At 37.2% G+C, this 27,062-nt stretch overlaps 1 protein-coding gene across 3 annotated transcripts in view; it reads left to right on the top strand.

Annotated features, from left to right (window-relative positions):
- The window catches only part of SLCO2A1 (solute carrier organic anion transporter family member 2A1), a 155,350-nt gene extending 128,643 nt beyond the window's left edge, over positions 1 to 26,707 (top strand). For 2 of the 3 annotated variants that reach the window (XM_074214804.1, XM_074214805.1), the window contains exons 9-14: positions 172 to 361; positions 5,070 to 5,235; positions 6,969 to 7,135; positions 12,557 to 12,621; positions 22,766 to 22,889; positions 26,465 to 26,707. In XM_074214804.1, coding sequence (XP_074070905.1) covers positions 172 to 361; positions 5,070 to 5,235; positions 6,969 to 7,135; positions 12,557 to 12,621; positions 22,766 to 22,889; positions 26,465 to 26,585 — 833 coding nt within the window. In that variant the 3' untranslated portion in view covers positions 26,586 to 26,707. Of the gene's footprint in view, positions 1 to 171; positions 362 to 5,069; positions 5,236 to 6,968; positions 7,136 to 12,556; positions 12,622 to 19,318; positions 19,367 to 22,765; positions 22,890 to 26,464 lie in introns of those variants that run through there. The other variant, XM_074214806.1, reaches the window with a different exon arrangement.
- Positions 26,708 to 27,062: the final 355 nt, after the last annotated feature.

The following is a 27,062-nucleotide window of genomic DNA, read 5'->3' as shown; positions in this document are numbered from 1 at the left end:
TCAATTTCTTCATCTTTAAAATAGGTATACTAGATTTGTGATTTCATTGGTATGAGAACTAATGATCTTCTTGATTTTAATTTCAACTTCCTCATCACACTACATTTTTCTCTCCTATATTCATGTGAAAGGATTATTGTCAATATAATTGTTGTCATTTTTTATCCACAGGTTCTGTGAATCTCCCAGCAGCTGCCTTGGGGATGCTATTTGGGGGCATCCTTATGAAGCGCTTTGTATTCTCCCTTCAAGTTATCCCCCGTGTGGCTACATTCATTATTACTCTATCCATGTTACTCTGTCTTCCTTTGTTCTTCATGGGCTGCTCTACACCAACCATTGAGGAGGTTAACTCAATAAGGTAACATCAGAGAAATAAGGAATCAGAGAAAAAGGAGACTCTATCTGACTTTAGGTCCAACTCTCCTTCCACTGTGCCATGTTTTTGTATTCTTTTTTCTTCTCTTTACTTTTTCTTTTTCTTTGTCCTTTAACCTTGAACTATTGTAGGGTTAAAAAAAGAATCTGGTGCCCACAGTGTACTACTAGCAGTCAATGTTGCTCTTCTGTTTTAAAAACAGAATGCCTCAACTTAATAAACAGATTCCTGGGAAGTATTGACAGACAGAAACCAGAAAGAATTTTTATTTAGTCTAAGCCCAGTGCTGATGAGAATAACTTTAGGTAATTGAGAAGCAATGAGACAAACATCTTGAAATAGGTCAGAAAATATCACAGACACTCAATAAAAGCAGTGATCAGTTCAGCAAGTATTTATCAAGCACTGATTTAGTTATGTTTTGAATTTAGTTAATGTTACACATGATTCTCTAGAGTGTAGACTCCAGGACTCTGGAAATCTTTAAGACTCTTCTGTGAGATCTGTGTGAGGCTGAATTTTCTTCAAATACTTCAACCAAAGCACCATATAACAGCATATTGAATATAGAAGCAGTTACTTCTCCAGCTGTATTCTATTTAAGCCAAATTGTTTATAAAAATATGTAAAACAATGCTGCTATTCTCATAGATCCTTTTTGGGGGAACAGATTATTTTTATAAAAGTGTGTTTTTATATGTCTACATAATTGGTTTGTTAGCAATGAATTAATATGTAAACATTTAAAAAAGTTATGCATTTCAATTTATGCTATAGTAAAATATTACTAGATATAGTTCACATGAACAAAAAGCTCCTTGAGAGCTCTCAATCTTAATTAGTTTTAAGAGTGTAAGAGATCCTATGATTCAAAAGTTTGAGAAGTGCTGTACTAACATAAGGAAACTTAGTATATATATCTGACTCATAGATTAGATTTAGAAGGATCCTTGTTGCTCTCCAGTTAAGAGTTCTTCCAAACTTGGGAAGACAGAGGAATATGAAGAGTGAGGAGCTTAATGTTTCTTATATTCCAATTTAGGGCAACAGTGCGATCTGAATATTGATTTTGTAGGCAAGAAGACCTAAGTTTCGATCATTCCTTGGATATTTTCTAACTAGCTATATGACAGATCCCTCAGGGTCTCAATTTGCTTATCTGTGAAAATGAAAAGTAGAACTCAGAGACCTGAAAGGTCCTTCCCAGATCCATATTAATGATCTTTCTCAACCCAGAGTCAGAGTGACTTGGTTGGAGCAAACCAAGGAAACTTAGCTTCTCTCAGAGTTTATCTTTTCTATGGCCATATCATCTGAGCTCTGATGGGATCAACTTGTTCACCTTGGCACAATTATTCAGCAATTATTAAACATTAATTAAGCACTTACTATGTACCAGACAGAAGTAGCTAGGTGGTTCATTGGATAGAGTTTGGTCTGGTGTCTGAGTTCTGACACTTCCTAGCAGTGTGACCCTGTCACTTTAACCCTGTTTGTCTTACTTTCATTATCTTTAATATTAACTGAAGAAGGAAATGGCAAACTATTTTGCCAAGAAAACCCCATACAGAATCACAAAGAATGTCCTCCTGATTGTCCTTCTTCCTTCTTACCTGCAGAATTCTTACCACAGTCACAGGGTTGCAGATTTAAAGGAGGAAGGGATCTCAAAGGCCATCTAATCTAATATTCTCATTTTTATAGATGAGGAAACCAAGACCCAGGAAGATTAAATGACTTGCTCAAGGATATGGAAGTATTATCAGAGGGAGAATTCGAATCCAGTTCCTCTGACTCTGGAGTGATTGATTTTTTTCCCCTCACTGTACCATGCTGCCTTTAGAAGCATAGTTCAAATGTGACCACTCCCATGGTCTACCTTGATTTTTCCCTTCCTAAGACAGTCATGACTTTTCTATTATCTAGACTCATATGTGTTGTTGTTCAGTCATTTCAGTCATGTATAACTCTTCATGACCCTAGTACTCTATTCATTTGTGCTACCTAACTGTTTACTAGGACTCATATAGCATGGGTTTATTTTTTTCCTCACCCTTTTTGTACATTTAGATATTACTTTGCATTTTAATTTTCAACTGATAATATCTAATTGAGTAAATAATCGTTTTATCTAATGTTTTTATCTTTTCCAGTACCTAACACAGTATATACTGTGTGTGTGTATACACACACACACACACACACACACACACACATATATATATATATATATATATAGTATATACTCTGTACATACAAACTTGTTGAATTAAATATTTCCATTTCCATGAAACTCCATAAAAATTCCAATGAAATTTCTATGAAATCAGAATATCATATTTGTACAGAACCATTTGATACAGTGTTGTCAAACTCAAGTAGAAAAGAATTATTATAGATTTTATTTTGACCTAAAAAGCCACAAATTAACATTATCTATATTTCATTATATTTTTTGTTTATTTTATTAAACATTTCCCAAGTACATTTTGGACAATGAGATTTACAAAAATTTACAGTTCCTCATCTGTAAAATTCTCTTGAAAATGAAATGTCAAACTACTCTAGCTTCTTTGCCAAGAAAATCCCAAATGGGGGGTCATGAAGAGTTGGACATGACTGAACAATAACAACAACAAATTACATTTTAATTTGGCTGATTCATTGAGGGTGGGCAGGATGGGAAGGAGAGAATTCAACCTTCAGACCTTGAGTTTGACACCTCTGATTGGATATTCTATGTCAAAGATTAGGACACTAGTTATAGAGCTATAAGTTCCTCTTAGGCCTTTTAGACTTAACTACTTATTTAAAAGATTTAGAAACTAAGGTTTAGTAAGGTTAAGTAATTTGCCCAAGTTTATTCAGTCAGTAAAAATCAAAGGTAATATTTGAATCCAGTTCCCGTTCCTAAAACAGTGCTCCTTCTATACTGTCTCCTGTGTTTTACACTGTTCTAATTCAACAAGTATTCAATTCAGAATGTATTTATTGAGAGCCTGCTATATGCTCAGAGTCCTTTATTGCCTGCCATCTCACTGATAAGTCCTTAGAGCTTACTATCTCACTGTTCTTGATAAGAAATATGAGGCAGATCAAATGAATGGAATCAGCATTCTTTGTTATTTGTCCATAATATTCCACAATTTCCCACTGTGAGCCAAACTATTGAGTCCTACTATTATGTTACAAAGATAATTTGGATACACCCCAACATGCTGGGGTTCTTTAGGCTCTTTTCACTGTTTTTCCACCAAGGGAGTTTAGAATATGGTAAAGAAAGAAAAGACCACTTAGTATACATGTATCTGCACGTATCTTAAAAATTAGTGGGAATACTCACTGATATAACCCAATATTTTATCACGGGGCATCATGTTTGGCATGTATTCCATACTTTCCCTGGTAGAGCAGGTGAATAGTAATTAAAGCTATCATACTTCTCTGTCACCATTTACCTCTACTCTCCCCAGAAAGCAATGAATTAGCTACTGGTTACACTACAGATTGGAATTCATAATTTCTAATATAAAGATAGGACAAATATAGAAATACTCATGCCCAAGATAAATAAAATTGAAAATAATTTGAAAGATGATAGAAGATAGATACATAGATGGTTAGAAACAGATAGATAGATAGAAAGATGATAGAGTTGGATAGAAGACAGAGAGATGAAGCAGATAGATAAGGTAAATGATTGTTTTGATGAGGATGATGATAAAGCTGATATTTGTCCTTTATTCTTGAAAAAGACCATTACATCAGAGAGGGGCCATACTATGCACCTGAATTGGATTTGAGTGAGAGGGCGCTGTGTTGCTGTGTTTAGTCACTTGCCTCACTTTCTCCTCCAAAGCCATCTGGATCCAGTGGTCACGTATGAATCAGGACAACTTGAGATGGCCCTGGATATGAGACAATCAGGGTTAAGAGACTTGCCCAAGGTCAAGTAGTATTAAGTGTCAAGTGTCTCAGGCCAGATTTGAACTCAGCCTTCTTGACTCCAGGGCCAGTGCTTTATTCACCATACCATCTAGCTTCCCTTGGACAGAGCAATAAATGGATAGATACTAGACAGACAGACAAACAGACAGACAGACAGATAGATGTATAAAACAACATCTGTGTATGCATGTATATTGAAGCTACCATTTCAAGATCACAATTATTTGGGACTCTGTCTTCTCTTCCATGGACTCTTGGGTGTTTTCCAATCCTGTAGGGCTATTCAGTTAGGGATAGATACACAATGAGATATAAATGTAGTGGTACTGAACAAGAATGAAGGCGAGTACAAAGAACTAGTAGCATATTCATTGTCCATGTATGATTTGGAGCTGAGAAGGACCTAAGAGATCATCAGGTTCAACTTCTTTTTACAGATAAGGAAACTGAGGCACATAGAGTTTCACTGACTTTCCCAGCATTATCTTCTTCATAAATGCCTGAATTTACATCTTCCCAATTTCAAATCCAGGGCTCTCTCCACTCTGCTAGGCTACCTCTGAATTGGACAGAACCCAGTATGGCAACCACCCAAGACAAACAGAGACAGGGATATTAGGCAGGCTGAGAACATACAAAGGGCAAGATTTTTTTTTATTGGTAGGGGCAATGGAGAGTGAATTGTTGGGTGCTTTGTTTTGTTTTGCTCTGTTTTATGCCGTATTTCCTGTTTTATTGGCAGCACACCAAGTTCTATAAATCGTGGACCGCTAGAATGTCGTAAGAATTGTTCATGTCCTGATTCTATCTTCCACCCCGTCTGTGGATCCAATGGGATTGAGTACATTTCCCCCTGTCATGCTGGTTGTATGAACTTCAACATCAGCTTGGTGAATTCAAAACCACAGGTAAGGAATAGCATAGATTCTAGGCAGACTGTGATAACACCTTAGACTTCTATCAGGCTTTAGAGCTCACTGCAAAGACAATAACTCAGAATGGAATTGGAACTAAGATTTCATTGGTAGAGGGAACTTTTTTTTTGATACAATTGGTGTTAAGTGACTTCACCTGGGTCACACAGCTAGTAACTGTCTCAGGTTGGATTTGAACTCATGTCCTCCTGACTCCAGGGTCAGGTCTCTATCTATTGTACCACCTAGTTGCCCCTAGAAGATGAATTTCTAAAGATTCAGTTACATCTACCAAATTATATATTCAGGTTCTTTGCAACTTCTTGTCTTAGTAGTTCAGGACTCTGGGAAGCTAAATGATTCAGCCTAGTTTTTTGCTGTTTTTTTGCTAGAACAAGACTTGACTACAGATCTTCCTGTTTCTAGGTCTGATTTTCTATCCACTAGTACTGTTATTGCTATGGGATTTGCTGTGGAAAAAAAAAATGAGACTCACAGAAATAAAATGGTTTATTTAATTTAAATAACCAGTGGAAGAGTTTAAACCTAGATCTATCGATGTGCCAGATCTAATGCTTTTCCTATTATGCATAAGGCAGCTAGATGAAGAGACTCCTGGACCTAGAGTCAGGAAGACTGGATTTCAAATCTGACCTCAGACACTTTAATTAGCTGTGTGATCCTGGGCAAGTCACCCAACCTCTGCTGCTTTAGTTCCCTCAAGTATAATATCCCCCCAGGATTGGTAATAGCACAAAATGACTCCATATCTGCAAAGTTCTCAGCGCAGTGTCTGGTACATTGTAAGTGCTTAATTAATGCTTCCTTCCTTCCTTTCTTCTTTTTTCCTTCTCTCTCTTTTCTCAATTCCCCCTCCCTCCCTTTCTTCCTTTTCTTCCTTCTTTCCCTCCTTCATTCCATCTCTTCTTTCCTTCATTCCCTCCTTCCTTCCTTCTTTTTCTCCTCCCCTCCTTCCTTTCATCTCTTCCATCTTTCCTTCTTTCCTTCCTCCCCTTCCCTCTTTCCTTCCTTCTTTCCTTCCTCCCACGCTACCTTCCTTCCTTGCTCCCTCCTACTTTCTTCCCTTTCCCCTTCTTTTCTCTCTTCTCCTTTCTACCCTTTAATCCTCTCTTTCTTCTTTCCTCCCCTTCCTTTCTTCCTTCCTTCTTTCTTTCTTCTATTCCTTCTTTCATAAGAGTGCAATTTTTTCTCTGGCTCTGTCTGCACAATAACCTCCCTTCCAAGATATTCCCAAATGCCCTTAACTCCAACAAAATAGTGCTTAGCCCCTGGAATTGACAAGAACCCAGTAATTTAATGTCTTGTGGTATCCCTGACTTTATTAGACCCTATCTCTTGGGTCAGTTTGGTAGAAAAAGCTATGTAAAAAAGCTTTTGAATGGACGGCTAGGTGGCCCAGTAGATAGAGCACCGGCCCTGGAGTCAGGAGTACCTGGGTTCAAATCCAGTCTCAGACAATAATTACCTAGCTGTGTGGCCTTGGGCAAGCCACTTAACCCCATTTGCCTTGCAAAAATCTAAAAAGAAAAGCTTTTGATTGACAGATACAATGAAATCATCCAGGCCTTAGTTGAATTTTGTCTCCCCTTAGACTGTGAATTCTCTGAAAGCAGAGACTGTTTTTTTTTACTTTCTTTGTAAGTCCTGTACTTAATATTGATTGAATTAATTAAAAAATTCACCTTTTGCCCTTATCAATGCAATAGATAAATTATTTCAACTGCACCTGTATCCTGGGTGATAACTCTTCAGCCAAGACAGGATCATGTCCAATGCCCTGTGCTTACTTCCTCCTCCCCACCATCTTCCTCATCTCCTTGGTCTCCTTGATTGCCTGTGTTTCCCACAATCCTCTCTACATGATGGTCTTGAGGTAAGTGAACCTGAAAGCTTTTTTAAAAATGTTATTTTATTCTATTTTTTATTTTTTTCCCAGTGAAAGAGTTTTGAAAGTTTTCTTGTCCTTCCTTGTCCTTTCTTTGCACTTCTTCTTACTTTTTATTTTCTCTCTTTTTTTCCTTCTTTTCCTTGTTTATCCAAAGTTCTGTCCTGATACTGGGTTAATGCTATGGGAAAGAGCACTAATAGCTAACTTATATAATATATTTGTTTCACAAAGCATTTTACAAATGTTAGCACATTTAATCCTCAAAAGAGCACTTTGAGATAGGGGTTGACATCCCTATTTTCATGAAGAGGAAACTGAGGCTAAAAGAATTTAAGGGAATTGTCCAGGATTACTAGCCAGTAAGTATCAAAGGCAGGATTTGAACTCAGGTCTTCATATTTCCACATACAGGACTCTGAACCACTATTCCACCTGGTCCTGGACCTCATTTTACTCATCTGTGAAATGATGATCTTTGTTACCATAACAGAGATTCCAATCCAGCTTTGCCTTTATAAATACATCTTAGAGAGCTACCTAAGATTGAGGATAATTAAGAAATACCCATTGTCACACACTTTTACTTTTCAAGTAAAAGATAGAATTTGAACCAGATCTTCGTTTCTGTAAAGCCTAGCCCTCTGTTCACTCCACCATGCTCCTTCTCAGTCATTCTTCTCTTTGACTATACCTAAAGCAGAATCTCAGGACAGTTAGCTGGCACAGTGGACAGAGCACTGGACTTCCTGAGTTCAAATCTATCCTCAGACACTTAAATAGTTGGGTGATGCTGGTTAAGTCACTTAACCCTGCTTCCCCAAATGCAAAAGGAACCATAATAGGAAATGGCAAATCACTCTCTTATTTTTGCCTAGAAAACTCCATATGGGATCTGGAAGAGATAGACACAACAACAAAACAGAATTTCATCTGGTCTCTAGCCTCAGGTCTTTTGATTGAGAGGTGTGTGGGGTTAAGTATTTAAAAAAATGAAATGATTCTCTGGCAAATAAATTGGATGTGAGGATTCAGTACTTAAGGAGAAAGAAAAGGTGAAAGTCCTAAACTGATGGTGACTGGGCAGAAGGGAAAAGGGGAGAGGGAGGGGAAGATGCAGCTGAAAGAACAGATCAATCCATAGAGAAACTTAGAGACAGGAGAACTGTAACCCAAACCAGAGAGGTAAAGAAAATCCGGAAATAACCTCAGGGTGAGGCCTCTTGAGCCCAACTCGTGAGAAGAATGAACATTAAATCCTTAAGCAAGAAAACCAACAGTCCAGCCAAAGACAAAAAAAAGGGGAAAGGCGTCAGGTTTCGGTTGGCATTAAAATGCTTCTAAAATGCTGTTTTCCAGGGGATGACCCTGGAGTGACCTCGTCCTAGTTCAAACAACTCAGTTTCTTCCTAATGCCTTTCTTCCTTTGCTCAGTTCCTTAGCAATAATTCCAAAATAACTTATTGGGATTGAGCAAATAGGGATAATAGGGGTCAGTTAGGGTAGCACAGTGGATAGAATGCTTTTTTTTAACCTCCCTTAAATTTCCCAATATTTAGATTTTCTTCTCTAATCAAAAGAGACTAGGTCCTTTTTCTTCCCAGGATAAAGATGGAAGTTTTTGAGAACACAATTGGACTGTGTTACTTAGTATTTGTGTGACCTGTCATTTCATATCTATGGCCCTCAGTTTGCTCATCTATAAAATGGTTTGTCTAAAAAAGGATCCCTCTGGTCCATATGGTTTTGGCATTCTGTTTTGTGATTCAACAGCCTCTCAATGTTTCTTGGAAAGCTACCAGAGTGGATAGTTTCTCTGATTCCTACTTGGCCCTTTATTCCAGCTTCATAATCAAAATCTACTATGCTAAAGTGGACAGTTAGTTTTCTCTAATAATCTGCCACTCCTTTTCAATAAAGTACAAACTCATTGCTCTTAGAGGTAGGAGGGAGTTTAGAGTTAAACTAGTTTGCCAGAGGCAGTGAAGTAGCTCAGGGGAAGGAGATACTGGACCTGGAGTCAGGAAGACCTCCCCCAGATACTTATTAGCTGTAGGTGACCCTTGGCAAATCACTTAGCTTCTATTTGTCTCAGTTTCTTCATCTGTAAAATTAAGATAATAATGGTATCTATTTCCTAGGGTTGTTGTGAGTAGCAGATGAGTTGATATTTGCTAGCTATTGTTATTTATTTATTTTTTTTTAGATTTTGGCAAGCCAAATGGGGGTAAGTGGCTTGCCCAAGGCCACACAGCTAGGTAATCATTAAGTGTCTGAGACTGGATTTGAACCCAGGTACTCCTGACTCCAGGGCCGGTGCTTTATCCACTGCACCACCTAGCTATTGTTATTCTTACTCTACAACATTTCTAACAGGTCTCTAACAAGATTGAAAGTGAATGATTTAACTTCTTTTAGATATATATATCACTAAAAGTCTGAATTCGGTTTAATGTCAATATGCTAAGACTTTTGGACCCCCCCGCCCCCCAGAATGTAGAGTATCAAGGAGAAAGGGGTAATCAACCCACTACTTCTTGGGCTGTAGAGAAGTCCAAAAGGCTGAGGACTGAGAAAAAGCCATTTGATTTGGCAATAAAGAATCATCAATGATTTTGGAGAAAGAAGTTTTAGTGGTGTGATGAAGTCAGAAGTGGAAGTGCCAACTGTAGCTTAGTTTAGTTACAAAAGGGAAAAGAGATATGCAATGCTAGTGGGATAGAATGGAATAGGAGAAGAGACTATGCATGATTAACAAGATCAGCTGAGAGGGATTTTTGGTCATGGAGTAGATGTGAGCATGTTTATAGATTGAAGAGAAGTCACCAGAAAGGAATGATTGAAGTGAGAGAATAGGGATGATAAGGGCAATTGAGAATAGGGAATAAGGCAGTTAAGGTGGCACAGTGGATAGAATGCTAGACCTGGAGTCAGAAAGACCTGAGTTCAAATTTGGCCCTAGACACTTATAGTGGTATGACCCTGGACAAGTCATTTAACCCTGTTTGCCTCAATTTATCCATTTGTCAGATGAACTGGAGGAGAAAATTGTAAACCATTCCCGTATCTTTGCTAAGAAAACCCCATGAACAGTGTTGTCTATGGAGCCTTGACTGAATAAGCAAGAATTACAAGGATGCTAGAGAAGGGCAATTTGCTGGGGGAGGGGGAGGGGGAGGGGGAGGGGGGAGAAGAAGAGATAGATCGTCCTGAGATAGATAGTTCATCCTCAGAAAGATAGGACCACTTGTACATGTAGAGGGGTTTTCTTGAAAAGGAGAAAGAGGTCACCACCTTCTGTGAGACTGGGGTGGAGGAGATAATGGGAGAAGGCAATACATATAAGATGTGAAACTCAGACTCACATCTCCCTGCTCCTAAGAGAGGTTCTCTCTCCACTACACCATGATTCCTTGAATCCCTCAATATTCTTGGATAACTTCAATGAAGAGAAACTTCATTATCTTACTAAGCAGAACCTCCCATTTTCATTGCTATTTTGTGACTGTACTAGTAATCTCTCTACTAGGAACTCCAGGTGAGTGACTTTCTCTACCAATGAGAATCAGCCCCTTCTCTTCAGTTTATGGTCTTTGAGAGATTAAGTGATTTACTCATACAGTCAGTACATACCTGAGGCAGAATTAAAACCAAGGTCTCCAAAACCAGCTGTCCATCTTACAATGTCACACTGCCGCTCTCTCCTCCCTTTGGAACTTAATTGGCTAGAAAGTTCTTCCTTATTTTGAATTGAACTCTCCAGTCCCACCATGATTTCTGCTCATTGATTCTAGTTCTGCCCCTCAGAAAATCACACAAAACTTTTGCATGGCCCTTTTCTCTGCTTTTTAGCTCTCCCTTTTTCCAAATAAATAAACATATATAGTCAGATCCTACCCAAAGATTTATGTACACTGTACCTACTTTTATCCTAATGGCCTCTCACTTGTATGTCATGGCATCATTTTCCTAATGTCATGGATGTTTTTGACAATGAAGGACAAACAACAACCCTGATGGTCTCAGTTTCCCATCTTGCCAGAAACTCCCTTGAAAGGTAGATAGAAGAGTGAAATCCCAAATTAATCCATTTTACCAAGGGTTAGCACTTCCATAAATATTTAATAGGGGCAGGAAGGATAAAATTAATTGTTTAAATGATGTTTGAGGAGTATCTGGGGGAATCCTTTTATCCTTGTCCTCCATGGACATTCACATGCACAGTCTTAAATGAGCTTTATTTTAACTAGTTCACACTAAAGATCTTTAATTCTCAAAATACAGGAGCTGTGATTATGTTAGGGGATCATTGAATTGTACATTTAGAGTTATACAGGACCTTAAAATTAATTTAGTCCAATCTCCATATTTTCTGGAAAGATAATGGGGACTCAGGGAGGTTAGCTAACTTTTATAGGACCTCATGAGTAAGGTGATGAAGCTGAGATTCCAATCCAGATTCTCCAAATCTATAACTCTTTCCACTGTATGAGTCTGATGAGGTTCATTCATTCATTCATTTGTCCATTTATTTATTTATGCATTTTTACATTAATTTATTTAAGAAAAGAATATTAAAGAGTTCCTGCCCTTATAAAGCAAGGAAAAAAACATAGGATTTGGAAGAAGAGACAGCTTCTGAGTCATCATAAATCAGGTAGTTAAAAATCTATTGGTAGGGAAAGAGTATTCTACTTTCATCATGACAAATATAGATGACAAAACATTATGGGAATTGCTGCCTTATTCTCTGGGTAAGATGTAGATATTTATATGTGTTTTAGATATGAAATAGATAATTTTTATATTTGCTCCTAGATGTGAAAATGAGACACTTCAGTTTACTGAAGTGAGAGGGGGAGTTACAGTTTATTGTTACAAAATATTTGACTTATTTTATCTAATTAGAGCCTCACAACATCTTTTTGGTGTATGTAGCTCAGGCAATTTGGTGGCAGAGTGAATAGATTGCCTGGCCTGGAATCAGGTAAACCTGAGTTCAGATCTGGCCTCAAAAATCTGTGTGACCCTGGGCAAGTCACTTAACTCCTTTTGCTCTGGTTTCCTCATATGTAAAATGAGCTGGAAAAGAAAATGGCAAACCACTCCAAGTACCTTTACCAAGAAAACCCAAATGGGGTCAAGAAGTCAGACAACTGAACAACATTGTTCAGAGCAGCTACTTTAAATGGGTGGTTTTTATCTTTCCTTTTCCCTATGTATTTTTTTTCCCAAAGGAAATTCTGCCTGGGTCATGATAGAGTAAGAAAAGGCTCTAATAAAACAATGTCCTGTTGCAAACTTCTTTGGCAGAGTTTACTATAGAGAGGCCAGTTCTGACTTGTGTGATAGCAGCCCTAGACACTCACCTATATTTTTACCAGGCCTAACTCTTGATTTCCTCCATAGGGTGGTGAATCAGGAAGAAAAGTCATTTGCTATAGGTGTCCAGTTCTTGATGATGAGGTTGTTGGGTAAGTACCTGAGTACCCCATTCTTTTGGAGGTTTTTTGGGGGGCAAGGTAATAGGGTTAAGTGACTTTTGCAAGGTCACACAGCTAGGTAATTATTAAATGTCTGAGGTAACATTTGAACTCAGGTCCTCCTGACTACAGGACCAATGCTCTATTCTCTGTGCCACTTAGCTGCCTGAATGCCCCATTCTTAACATGTCAGTTAGTCATTAGTCTACTTTGTACAAGCCACTAGGCAAGCACTAGTAATTACAAAAAAAAAAAGAAAAGGAGCTCATAGGAGACAACATGTAAACAAAGGATATATAGGATTAATTGGAGATGATCCTCAGAGGGGAAGCATTAGCATTGAAGGTTATTGCTATGATGAGTGAAAAGTCCGAGAGATATAATTTTGGGGTAATTAACAATCATTTTTATTAAGGTTAGTAAATAAAAAAGAGAAAGATTTTTTTCTTTTTTGCAAAAGATAAGACTTTAACTGATACTGGAGGGAAGTCAGGGAAGCCAGGTGTCAGAAATAAGGTAGGAAGCAATTCCAGGTATATGGAATCTGTAGGGAAAATGATTGAACTTTGGGAGACAATATTTTGTATATGGAGAATAAGAAGGAGGTCAGTGTCATGGAATTGCAATATATGGTGAGGATGTAAGATTTAGGCATAGACATAGACATAGATAGATAGACAGATAGATGGTGCAGTGGAATAAATAGAGTGCTAGGCCTGAAATCAGAAGGACCTGAGTTCAAACCTAGACTCAGACACTTATAAGCTGTGTGACCCTGGGCAAGTCCCTTAACCCTCTTTGGCTCAGTTGCCTCATCTGTAAAATGAGCTGGAGAAGGAAATGACAAACTACTCTAGTATCTTTGCCAAGAAAACCCCAGTGGGATCTAAAAGAATCAAATATGACTAAAAAAATGACTGACAAATAAGATATAAGAAAGATACAAAAGGGCTCAGTTATGACAGGTTTAAAAAGATTTTCAGTTTCATGTGTAATCTTTTTTTAATTATACTGTGTTATGAAAATGTTTATTTTATTCCATAAATTAAAAATAAAACAAACATTTAAATAAATGAATAAATAAAAGCCAAATAGATGGTTCCATATTTGATCCTGGAGACAAGAGGCAACCATTGAAGATTGATTTGAGAGAAGAGGGTCATAGTATATGGTTACAAAGTATCTGATATATTTTATCTCAGTAGGGCCCTACTATATTTTTGAGATGTAACTGGGCCAGGTATTATGCCCATTATTATGAAGCTGAGGGACTTGTCTCACAGACTACAACTATTATGTGAACCTTTATCCCCTGGCTCTAAACTGGATGCCCTTTCTGCTATCCCATGCTACTTCTCCATCCTACAAATATCTCTAGAGAAAGGACAAACAGGCTGGAATGATTATGATCAATGACAGAGGAAGGGGTATGACAGAAAAGTGGAAACCATACTGAGTCTGAATCAACAATACAGGTAGCAGTCTAGGGTGAAATTCATTGAAAAGGCATCAAGAGAGAAACCATTTCCTATTTCTTTGATAAGCATTAAACTTTGCATAAGAACTTAATTTATCAAACCAATAGAAGCACCCCCCCACAATAGCCCTCCAAGCTGGATTCTGCATCTTCAACTTGCTGCCAAAGCTATCCTCCAGAGCCCAGTGCCTCAAGACACTGCAGCAATCACAGGCAGTCCTATGCTCAGTCATAAGGATCCTTTAGGGACAGGTTCTTCTCAGAATGTCTCTGCTAGATGCATTTTTGCAATCACCCTGAACAAAGCTGTTCTACTTGAATGCAAGGGTTCTGAAGATTAATGAACACCTTAGAGAAGACTTAAAGCAGCCAAAACCGTAGCCTTTTTTTTGTCACATTTTCACTCACACAAGGGAAGCTATGTGATTTAATTTAGGAAACCTAAGGGTGGGAGAATGGCAAGGGAAGTAGAAAATAGAGATAGCTAGGAAAGGATATCCCTAACTGCAACACTGTCTGACAACTTTGAAGCAGGACAGGGAAGGGTAGGGACTTCTAGGGGTGTCTCCAGTGCATGATGCTCTTCAGGATCCTGAAGGAGAAAAGATCCATGATGGTTGTATAAGAATGCTGCTCCCTGGATTTGGTACATTCTTACACAGACCTTCATTGTTATTTCCAGTTTGATGACTGGCCCTGCTGAATTGGGCATTGGCCCTTGCTTCCAAAGGCAACTTGAATATGTAGAAGGTTCAGCAGTCATGGAGATGGATTGGATCTCTAGCGCAGGGATGAAAAATTCAAATAAAAAAGGTGTAGGAGGGAAGGACACATAAATTACAAATAAGGATCTAGTAGCATCTTGACTAAGAAAAGCACATTATTTGTGGTCTATTGTATTTTGTTTATTTTGTTAATTATTTCCCAATTAGATTTTAATCTGGAGAGTTGTGGGCAGTATATTGCCATATGCTTGAAGCTTCTGTTCTAGCAAGACCATATGACTGAATCCCATTTCTGAAATCCGGGAAAGCTAGACTCTAAGGAAACTGAAAGTTTCTTGCAAGAAAGATTCCAGAAATAAGTTAGGGGAAGGGAAGAATTTTTAGTCACTTAAGTACTTAATATCTAAAATTCATTGTATCAAGAACTGGGAAATCAAAGAAAGGAAGCACAGTGCCTGTCCTCAAGGAACTTACATTCTAATGAGGGGAAAAGCTTGTAAATATCCATAGAGAAACAAAATATTGATAAAGTAAATGACTGTGGCGATCTCAGAGAGAATGTCCTATCAGCAAAGGATGAACAGGTGGGATTGGAGGTGAGTCTTAAAGTAAGCCAGGAGACATAAGGAAGGGAGGAAAGAATCCGAGGCAAGGGGAAGAGCCAGTAAGAAGACACAAACATTGGTAGATAGTGTGATGGAGGAAAAACCCATGGTTCTGAATCAAAGTAAAACATAAGTTTTAACTTAAAATAATTGAAATGATTTATTTTAGACTTCAACATCTTATATACCTTGTCTGATATTGCTGAGTCTACTTCCTTTACATCTTTTTCCCTCTAGTTACTTTGAAGTTCCTGATCTTTTGTTCTTCCAAATGAGTTTTGTTATTTGTTTTCTAACAAGTACAATAATTTTTTAGTAATTTAACTGGGATGACATTGAATAAATAAATTAGGGAAGATAGTCTTAAAAAAAGTATTTTGCTTTTACTTTCCCATGAACAATAAATGTCACTTCAATTATTTAGAATGACTTTATTTGTATGAAAAAGCATTTCATATTTTTGTTTATATAGTTCTTGTGTCTATTTTGGCAGATGCAAGATAGTTTGTCTTGAGAAAGGTTAAAACTCATAATATTAGAAGAATTGTCTAGATCAGTGCTATCAAATTCACATAGAAAAGGGGGCCACTAAATCATCCATAAGGATCCCTGAGAACTGTGCAGTGTCTTAGAGAACCACACATGTTATGTGTTTCTTTTTTATTAGCACATCAACACATTAAAATCAGCTAGATATTAAATTTCATCTGGTGCTGGCTACATCCTGGAACACTGCAGTCTACATGTGGTCCCCAAGCCATGTCTGATTCCTCTACCATAGAGGATAAAATAATTGGGAAATAAACACAAAAGTTAGAGTAGAATTCAGTGAGATCTAGCAGTTGCTCAAGAGAAACAACAACTTCCACGTCTGTTGCTGACCTGGGAGGAAAGAGGACCAAACTTGGAAAGAGTGAAAAGGTGATAGAGAGTCAATGTACAGACCCCTGAGGGAGAAGCCTACAAGGTGTATCAAAAATACCTAACTACTCTTTCTGGGGGGGGGGGGGGAGAGGAAGGGGGGAGACAGACAGAGAACTACTCTCTGAGTAGTTCGGGAAAGAGAGGAATAGGAAGGTGAAGGAAAGGAAAGGGGAAATAGAGAGGAAACAGAGACTGAAAGAAAAAATGGAATATGAAAGAGAGAAATCCTTCATGCAAGGAAAATAAAAATGAAAACTTAATGGATAAGAGAAACTCAAAGGGAAAAAAACCACAATGACATGAAATATTCTATAACACAAAAGATGCTAGGAATACAATTTCTACCGAAGTATATGCTAAAGAATACTGGAAGAAACACAAAGAAGAAATTAAATCAGTTAATGAATATATTAAATGAAGGCTCTATTGGTAGAAGGGGGATACATGGGAAGAGATAAAAGGACAATTTTGTGTAAAAAATAGAAAGTAATATAATTACTTAAAACATCAATAGAAGTAACAAAGGGCAGAATAAATTTAATCAAACAAAGCTTAATGGATGATAAAATCAACTAAAGAATAAGCATAGAATATAAAAGAAATTTAAAAGAAACTAATGAATATACAGGGCAAAATAAAATACTTGGAAGATAGAATGAGATGTTTGAACTGTAGGCATTGAGCTCCCAGGGAAGTTTGAAGACAGAAAAAAAGCAGAAACTATATTTGGGGAACTAATTAGAGAAAACTTTTCAGAATGGACAAGAATAGGCACTACTTTGCAAGTTCAAAGAATTTATTGGCCTTCAATATAGAGAAATAATCTTTAGTGTAAGTCTCCAAAGCAAATAATTATTAAATTTCAAAATTATAAAGGCAAGTATGACTTTTTTAAGTGCAAGGAAAAGAGAAATGGCCCATAAAAAGAATTGGAATATCATCAGACATCTCAATTACAATATGAGAAAGACAAAAACTAGACAAAAATATACTCTAATCTTAAAGGCATAGGATTAGAACTCAAAAGTTTTAGCATATAAAACTGCAAGTTTTAGCATATCATTAGAAGGCAGAAGAAGATCTTTCAAAAATCAACAAAACCTCAAAGAATTTATGAACAAAACCTCCAAATCAAAAAGATCCCTTGAAGCAGTTAGGGAAGAGTTCCAGATAGTCTGAATAATCAGAACTTTAAAATATATACATATATATATATATATATATATATATATATATATATATATATATACTTTAAATCTCTCACTACTAATCATCACTAAAGAAGGTAGATGAATTTTTTTGGGGGGGTTTAGGTTTTTTCAAGGCAAATGGGGTTAAGTGGCTTGCCCAAGGCCACACAGCTAGGTAATTATTAAGTGTCTGAAACCGGATTTGAACTCAGGTACTCCTGACTCCAGGGCCGGTGCTCTATCCACTGCGCCACCTAGCTGCCCCAAGATGAATTTTTTAAAAGAGAAAAAATCAAATCAGAATTCAAGATTTTTAAAAGAGGCACTATAATTAAGAGTTAAAATTATCTTTTTGTTGTTAATTTAAAAAGTATAAAATTGACAAGAATCCCTGAGGTTGCTTCTAGCTCTAAATTATGAACATTGAATCTAAGCTGATCCTCCATATTTGTGAATAATTTATGTAATACAGGGGCTATAAGGTTTGGAATGCTAAAAAATTCTCTCATGAACCCATTTGGAGGAGAATTGTTTTGGTGGGAGGAATTACTTGTACTTATCAATTTATTTTCATCTGAATTTTGGTAATTTATGCTCTTAAAGATTATCACCTATTTCATTTAATATCTTTAATTTATTGACTATTTATATGTGGGCAACTAGGTGGTGATATAACTCCAGTCAGGAGGACAGAGTTCAAAGATGATGAAATTTCTAACCTGGTGCTTTTATTAAGCACCTACAATGTCTTAGGCACTGCACTAAACAGTGGGGATTTAAAAAAAAGGAAAAAAAGAAAATTCCTGCCCTTGAGTACCTCACAATTTCATGGGGAAGACAGCATGCAAATGTGCAAATAAGATATACACTGGATAAATCTAAAATAACAAAAGGAAGGCACTAGAATTAACAAGAATTGGGAACTGGGACTTAAAGGAAGCTAGAGAAGCAGGGGAGGAAGATGAGAAAGGGTAGCATTCCAGGTAGGGGAGAGTACAAGAATAGTATGAAACCCTATAAGAAATGGGACAATCTGAAAATGTAATTGGTATGGGAAGTTCAATTTGGTACATGTTGGGGCGGCTAGGTGGCGCAGTGCATAAAGCACCGGCCCAGGAGTCAGGAGTTCCTGGGTTCAAATCCGGTCTCAGACACTTCATAATTACCTAGCTGTGTGGCCTTGGGCAAGCCACTTAACCCTGTTTGCCTTGCAAAAAACCTAAAAAAAAAAAACGGACCAATTTGGTACATGTCAGTAAGGTGGTACATTATATGGAAATGTTCTGTTGGCAAACTAGTTGTCAAGGATTGGGAGAGAGGTGAATGTTTAGGACTGGAGATAGAGATTTAGGTGTCTTTAGGATGTCATTAATATTAAGACAGTTGAAATTTTAGAAATATATTGAGGGATAGAATATGGAGGAAAAGCAAAAGCTCAAGAGTGAGGACAGATACCCATACTACCCTAGGGAGATATTTGTAGATAACAGAAGAAAGTAGAGGTAGAAGAAAAATTGACAGAAATGAATAGTCAGAGAGAGGAGGAAAACCAGAAAATATTGAATTGTGGGAAACCACGAAAGCTCAGTAGACAAATGTTTGTGTATTTAAACAGTTTTCAAAGGAAGACAGGTAAACTCTCAATTATTGTTACATGGAATAATGATATGGAAATAATTATTATGAAATAATTATTTAGAAAATGATCTAAATCACTCATAATTAGAGAAATGCAAATTATAACAACTCTGAAATTTCATCTTACAGCTATCATCTTACAGCAAAGATGACAAAAGAGGGATTGTGGGAAAACAGGTATGCTAGTGTCCTGTTAGCAAAGATATGAATTTGTCTAGTCATTCTGGAAAACAATTTGAATGATACCCAGAAATATGCATATCATTTGACCCAGTTATACCACAACTAGGCTTAAACATTAAAAAAATATCAAATTAAAAATCAAGGAGGAGAATAATTTCATTTGACAATGTGGAAGGTGGTCATACTACCAATGATAATCCATAGAATCATAGATTTTAAGTTTAGAAGAGTCTTAGAGGCCATTTAGTTCAAAGGTCTTAAACTCATAACCCACTCCCAAGTGCAGCTCTGAACAGATTAATATGTAATTGGGAAATGTATAAAAAAAATAAATAAAAATACAATACAACATAGATAATGTTAATTTGTGGTCTTCTAAGTCAATATACCATCCACAGGGATCTATTTCTATTTGAGGTTGACACCACTGATCAAGTCCAATGTCCTGTTTTTTACATATAATAAAACTGAAGCTTATTAATAATAATTTGCCCAAATCACACAGGTAGTAAATGGAGAGCAGGGATTCAAATCCAGGTTTTTTTCTACTCTTTCTACTGTACCACATGGAGAATAGAATCTAAGAAAAACCTTAAGATTTGGTAAGAAGGTCACTTATAAAACTTTAAAATAGTACTTAAGATAGAAATAAGGGTAAGAAGGTTAGAACTTGCATCCAGTTAAGCAAGGAATAGATGGATAGAAAGTAAAAGTAGTAGGGATGTAGGCCATACCAGTTCAAGAAGTTTGGCCATAAAAAGCAAGACGGGATCAAGCCAAATTAATTCAAGACATATTTTCTAAGATTCTACTTTGTGCAAGGTTCTATCTTAGGTGCTGGAAGTTTTCAAAGACAGTAAATATGCTTGAAGACATAGAGGAGCCCCTGCAAAGGAAGACTGAAGATTCTAGATAAAGAGGGAATGATAATGAGAATGAGGTCATAGGACAAGTAAAAGGGATGGTGTCTAGAGAGAAGGGAGTAGTTTTAGAGTAGGGAAAAAACCTACTCTAAGTCTGGAAGGAAAGAGAGGATCAATGTAGGGATAATGAAAAGATGGAAGTTTTTGAGGGAGTTTAAACTAAATGGTCTCAATCTTCTCTCAACAGTAAAAGGTGAAATCTTTTATGATATTAACAGAAGGGCCATATGAGACAGTATCTTCAAGGATCAGAAAAAAAGACAAAGAAAGGACTACCTAAGGAGAATAGGAAGGAAAGATCATTTTCTTAGGACTTGTTGGGAAAATTGAAGCAATTAGGAATGACGCAGTGTTTTGGAATCCAGGGTTCTTTCTATATCATTACATTTTTGTCTTCTCCTTAGTCTCATGGGTCAATTAGTTTGTTTCTTACCTTCTCAGACCAAAATAAAATGCACATTGTATATGGTTTAGGGTGAAAAGAACCATCAGAATAGCAGAAGACCTGCTCTCATTACAACTTCTTGTTTTCATTCAATTAAACTTTATCCAAAATCTCCCTGTGGAGACTGAAACTTTCCATTCTTGAAATAACTTAAAAGAAAGCTTAAATTTGAGCTAAATCTGTTGAGTCCTTGCTACCTCCAATGAACTTGAAAAACAAAATGACCTTTTCTGTGACTACAGAAAGGTTTATTTGGAAAGTTTGTTTTTTATGTTTTTTCTTTCTTTTTCCCTCTAAATTTGAGCTAAGATCACTCAAAATGGCCAAAGTTATAAAGTTAAGGCTTGGCAGGATTGTACTCATCGCCAAAGAATGCAATTTGGGTCTAACATATAAAAATGCCCAGTATTTTTAAACTTGGGCAGGTTTAAAATTACCTCCTAGTGCATACTGATAGAAATTTTTTCCATCTGGACTTAGTTTCAAATGGAGCAAAGTAGAGATTATGATTCTCTTTTCATGCTAATTTCCCTCTCCTAGAAAATATGGTAGTGAGTATGGTAGTGTGGGGGATGGGCAAAGGGAAGAATTGGCTTCTTATAAATTCTTAAATCAGTCATGGAGCAACTTTCTCTAATTACATCTGATCTATTTAGTTCTGTTTAGGACAATTTAATAGAGCTCTCAGTCCTCTGGCTGGACACAACCATATAACTATCTCAGTGTTATATATTTTAAAGAATACTAATTTGCATGTTGTTTCATCACTAAAAGGGGAAGGGAAGGCGCTTTCTGTATTCTTTATAATTTAGCCACAGTTTTCCATTAATTCAAGTTTCCAACTTTATTCTGTGCTAGACACTTTATATTTTAATATTATATATATATATATATATATATATATATATATATACTTATCATTGAATTAACTAACCAAAGCTACCTCAGATGTCATCTGTCTACAAAATCAATCTTAAGTACCTGCTATATGCTAAGCAGTGTGCTAGTTCCTGAATCTACAAAGAGAAATATAACAGTCTCCTACCTTCAAGGAGCCTATATTCTATTAAGGGAAACACAATGTACACATATATGCATATAAAAAAATATTGGGCATCCCCAAAGTCTCAGTGAAGTTTTAAGCCTATTACCTTATGATTAGTCTGTAAATATGGGGGTATCCCAGTGACATAATGCAAAAACTGACTTCCCCCTAAAAAATAAAAAAAACAATGCTAAAGCATTAAGACTTTTGCAAAACTCTGTATCTACAGAGTGAATACAAAATAATTCTCCAGTGTAATATTACAGGAAGATCACTGAACCAAGGGAGCAAGAGACATAGGTTCTGTCTGAATAAGTCATTTCATCTCTCTGAGCCTCATTTTACTCATCTGTAAAATGAGAGAATCGACTTAAATGATTTCTGAGGTCCTTCCCTGCCCTTATGTTCCAGAATTCTGTGATTCAAAGTTGATGAGTTCTGTTCTCTTCCTAATTCTCCTGGAACCCTTTAAACACCCCAGTGACTATCAGTAAAACAGGAAGATGTAGTCTTGCCCCCTTCCCAGTCTTACAACAGGTGCAGGAAGGTTTCAGAAAGGGTTTGAGTTCCTGGCCAGATAGGGTCTGTGCAAATCCCATTTGCTGCAAGTGTGACTCTTAACAATGTTTTCATATCTTTCGACTGGCACTTGACCCAACTTCCAAGACTCACTGTGTTGAATGAATGAATGAATGTGACCCTGATCTGTTCCTTTCTTCTGTTTCAAGAGGAAACCACAATTCATGAAAAGATACTTGTCTTTAAAGAGATCCCCTTGGGGAAAAAGAGCCATTCTCTGATGGGATTTCTGTCGAGTTTTCCCTTTAAAGAAAAAGAATGTTCTACAAAGTGACTACAACATTTAGAAGTCCCCTAGGACAGCCAGGGCTGCCAAGATTCCTCACCTCTTGCAGCAAATATTTAACTTGGGATTTTCTAGTTTTCTGAATTTTTTTTTTTCTTTTCTTGTTTTCTGACAGCCTGGTTACCCTCTCCAGCCCTGTATGGCCTTACTATTGATTACTCCTGCATCCGGTGGAACACATTGTGCTCAGGAAAGAAAGGGGCCTGCATTTATTATGACAACGACTCTTTTCGCAGCAGGTGATAGAAATGGAGGGATGCCTACAGGATGGTGTGGGGAAGAATTTTTCCAGATGTGCCTATTGCATATCTACAAGTAGAGGGTGGGGAGGGAATACACATTTATATTGATTCTACTATTTGGTCAGGCACTGTGCCTGATAATAATTTACAAATATTATCTCATGTGATCCTCACAACAACCCTATAAAGGGATTCTGATCCCCATTTTGTAGTTAAAGAAACTGAGACAGGCAGAGGTGAAGTGACTTCCCAGGGTCACACAGCTAAGGCCAGATTTAAACTGAAATCTTCCTGACTCCAGGTCCAGTACTCTATCCATAGCATTATCATCTGCCTCAGGCCTAAAGAAAATGAATCTGCCTTTGCTTGATTTTTTTTTATTTCTGTTTTTAGTTTAGATTCAGAAAAAAGAGGGAAGGACTATAGAATCATAGATTTTTTTTATAGGTGAGAAAACTAAGGCTAAGAGAGATTAGGTGACTTGCCTAAAGTCATACAGCTAGTAAATCTGAGAAAAGATTTGAACTCAAGTCTTCTTTCCTCTATTCCATAGGCAAAAGGAGAGAGGAGAAAGGAGGAGGCAAGAGAAAAATGTATTTTGAAAGCAGCATTGTAGAAGGTTATTCTGATCTCTTGCCCTGTTTCTGTGGAAAGCAAAGAAAAAAATCTATTCATTCAGGGATGAGTGAGAACATCCTAAAGATATGGAGAAGCTAGTGCTAATCTTTTCAGGTTCCAAAGCTGTTAGACTGAAAAACTAGCTTATAAGACATCCCCAGTGCACCCACTTTAAAACTTTCTCTTTTTTTGAATAAATAAAACACTTTTTTGTTCTTGTGATATATAATTTCAGTTGTATTTGACTCTTTGTGACCCAATTTGTATCCTCACAAAGATAATGGAGTGGTCTGCTATTTTCTTCTTCAGCTCATTTTACAGATGAAGAAACTGAGTCTAACAAGGTTAAATGACTTGCCCAGAGTCATACTGCTGATAAGTGTCTGAGGCCAGATTTGAACTCAGGAGCAGGAATGTTTCTAACTTCAGGTTCAGTGTCCTTTTCATATCCCCACCTAACTTCCTTGAATAAGCCACTTATTAAATGTTCACTGTGGGCAAAGTAATACAATCCCTTCTCTTGAAGATCTCCCATTATAGTGGGAGACAAGATATATGGAAAGTTTCAACTGGAAGTCAGATGAAAAAGTCTCACTGTCCTTAGGGTTTAGCGAAGGGAAGGAGAGGATTATAGAATCATAGGTCAGAGGTCATCTGGACCAATCCCTTTCATTCTGTAGATAGGAACAGCAGTTACAGTGGCAGACAAGATGGTCATGACTTTTCTTTAAGGTCATTTTAACTGATGAAATCATATCCTTTTCTGTTATCAGTCGTTTGACAGTGCCAATGACTTGGAGAGTAGAACTTTCTTCTCTGGGTCTTCAGAAGCTGTGGTCACAGTATCTGTAAGAGCAATTGTTGGGTTATATCACCACAGAGATTGCTTCCTAGATGATGATTGGAAGCATTGTCAAGGCTCTTGGGCTCAGGATGCTGGGCCATCTCCATCAGGGTCTGAGGAGATATGATAGTCAAGGTGGTGGTGATGGAGGTGGCTCGACTTGCCTAGAAAATTCTGTCTCCTGTCTCCCTCATGATCTAGGCTGGCTTGTCTACCCTGGAAGAGGAAGTTGTTGGGCTGAGCTGGAAGCAGGATCAGTGGTCAGGGAGGGGATGAAGAAGAATTGCTTCCCCAACTACCTATTGGTGACATTTAGTCAACAACTAAAGATAGTGGTGATAAGATTCTCCACAGTGGTTTCTCCCTTTAATCAGTATTTTTGAACTATGAAACTGAACTTCAAAACACACACTTTTAAGGACATAGAGAAAAAAATGGCTTCCATAGGAATTATCTTTTGTTCAAACTGGAAGAGACATTGGAAAACATCCAGTCCAATCCCCTTACTTTACAAGTAGATAAATTGAAGCCAGCCAGGGGAAATGATCTTTTCCAAACCATACACAATCATAAGTAGAAGAGGCAAGACTGAATACCTGTCTCTTGATTCCCTTTTTTTTTTAGGTTTTTGCAAAGCAAATGGTGTTAAGTGGCTTGCTCAAGGCCACACAGCTAGGTAATTATTAAATGTCTAAGACCGGATTTGAACCCAGGTACTCCTGACTCCAGGGCTGGTGCTTTATCCACTGTGCCACCTAGATGCCTCCAAAATTGAATGCATTCTTTTTTTTTTTAGGTTTTTTTTGCAAGGCAATGGGGTTAAGTGGCCCAAGGTCACACAGCTAGGTAATTATTATGTGTCTGAGGTCAGATTTGAACTCAGGGACTTCTGACTCCAGGGCTGGTGCTCTATCTGCTGTGCCACCTGGCCACCCCCATCTTGATTCCTTTTCAATGCTGCTTCTATTTTTCACCCTGGCCAGTCCTGAAGATTACAAGATAAAGTCCAGTAATATGATTATTTGGGCTATTCTTGACAGCACTTGGGGAACTTGATGAAGTCTTGCTATCCTTCCACTTTATTTCACTCACTGAGGGTCATAAAGGACTCTGAAGGAAAGTAGGGAAGAGGTGATGGAGTTAAAAGGAAGGAATTGGACTAGATAGTACTGAAGTCCCCATGATCCTATGATCCTAAAGTTCAGGGACAAGAGCTAAATATGCAGATGAAAAGTCATTACCTTTAGAGTCTGAAATAATAATAATAAAAAAAATCTACTGATTTTAGGAATAAAGACCATTTGGGAGATTAGATTACTTATTTCCATATAAGCCTGGCCTGATGATGTCCTCTGGAACTTTCAGCATTGTTTTGTTAGCAGTAACCTTCTAAGGACACTGTAGGGTGCATTAGAAAAGAGTTTTGTATTTGGTATGTGACACTGGGTAAAACATTTTATCTTTTTCATACCCATGCTTCAGTTTCTTCATCTACAGAGGGAAAAATTAACGATACCCTCATTCCAGATTTGCTGTCAGAATAAGATGAGATTTTTGTAAACTTTAAAGTGCTATAGAAATAATATGTTGATGACAACATCACTTAACCTCTGACAGTCTCAGTTTCTCCATCTATAATAATAATAATAATAATAATAATAATAATAATAATAATAATGACAATACCAGGTTTGCTGTCAGGATAAGATGAAATATTTGCAAAGTATTTTGTAAACCTTAAAGTGCTACAGAAGTAATGTGATGATGATGATGATGATGACGATAATGATATTATTTAACCTCTTGCAATCTCACTTTCTCTATCTATAAAATGACCTGCCTTACAGGTTGTGAACATCAAATAAAATGATATATTTTGCCAACTCTAAAAGGCAATATAGGTGCTATTATCATTATAATGTCAATGTTGCCATTTTCTACCTAAGTGACTGATTGAACCTTTCTGATCTTTGGTTTCCTTAACTGTGATAAAGTTTGGATTAAATAGTCTCTAAGTCTATTTAATTAGTCTAAGGGACTAGTGAAAAAGACTTTCCATAAAAGCAGAGAACCTTTTCCTCTAATGACCTTTTCTCTTTTCTCTTGGCAGTTACTTGGGACTGCAGATGGGCTACAAAGCCTTAGGCTTACTGTTGCTCATCTTCATCAGCTGGAAGGTGAAGAAAAATAAAGAGTATAACGTACAAGAAAAAGCATCTGGACTGATTTAGCATTCTTCATTTACTCAGCTGTGACCTCCAGAAGAACAGGACTGCAAGTTACCTCCCCCCTCCCAACCCCAAGCCCCCCCCAAACTGTCATTTATTAAAGGTAATAAATCATTTTTCTTTTTTGTGGCTGGGAAAGAGAGAAGAAAAACTGGCCATTCTTTATTTTTTCAAAAACGTGTTCTACTTAACTGAGCTCTATAAATGTGTATCTGATCTGTACTGCCATATAACCCTTGGGCAAGGATTCTCCAGTTTCCATGGGATATGGAGTCAAAGGTTAGTCCCTTATTCAGAACTCTCACCTCAGTAGAGTGCCTGTCAACCAGTCATTTCTCAGGATTTGACTGGAACTTTATTCTTGGACATGCTGATATCCAGAGAAATAGAATTTGGCCCCTCAAAGAAGGGAATTGCAACATATGGCACAATCTGAGACTCTAGCTTTCTAAGATACAGAATACTGATTTTCTTTCTGGG

Source organism: Macrotis lagotis, chromosome 1, assembly GCF_037893015.1.
Source record: "Macrotis lagotis isolate mMagLag1 chromosome 1, bilby.v1.9.chrom.fasta, whole genome shotgun sequence".
Lineage (NCBI taxonomy): Eukaryota > Metazoa > Chordata > Mammalia > Peramelemorphia > Peramelidae > Macrotis > Macrotis lagotis.
Note: the sequence above shows the minus strand (reverse complement) of the source record. Positions and strands in the feature narration are given on the sequence as shown.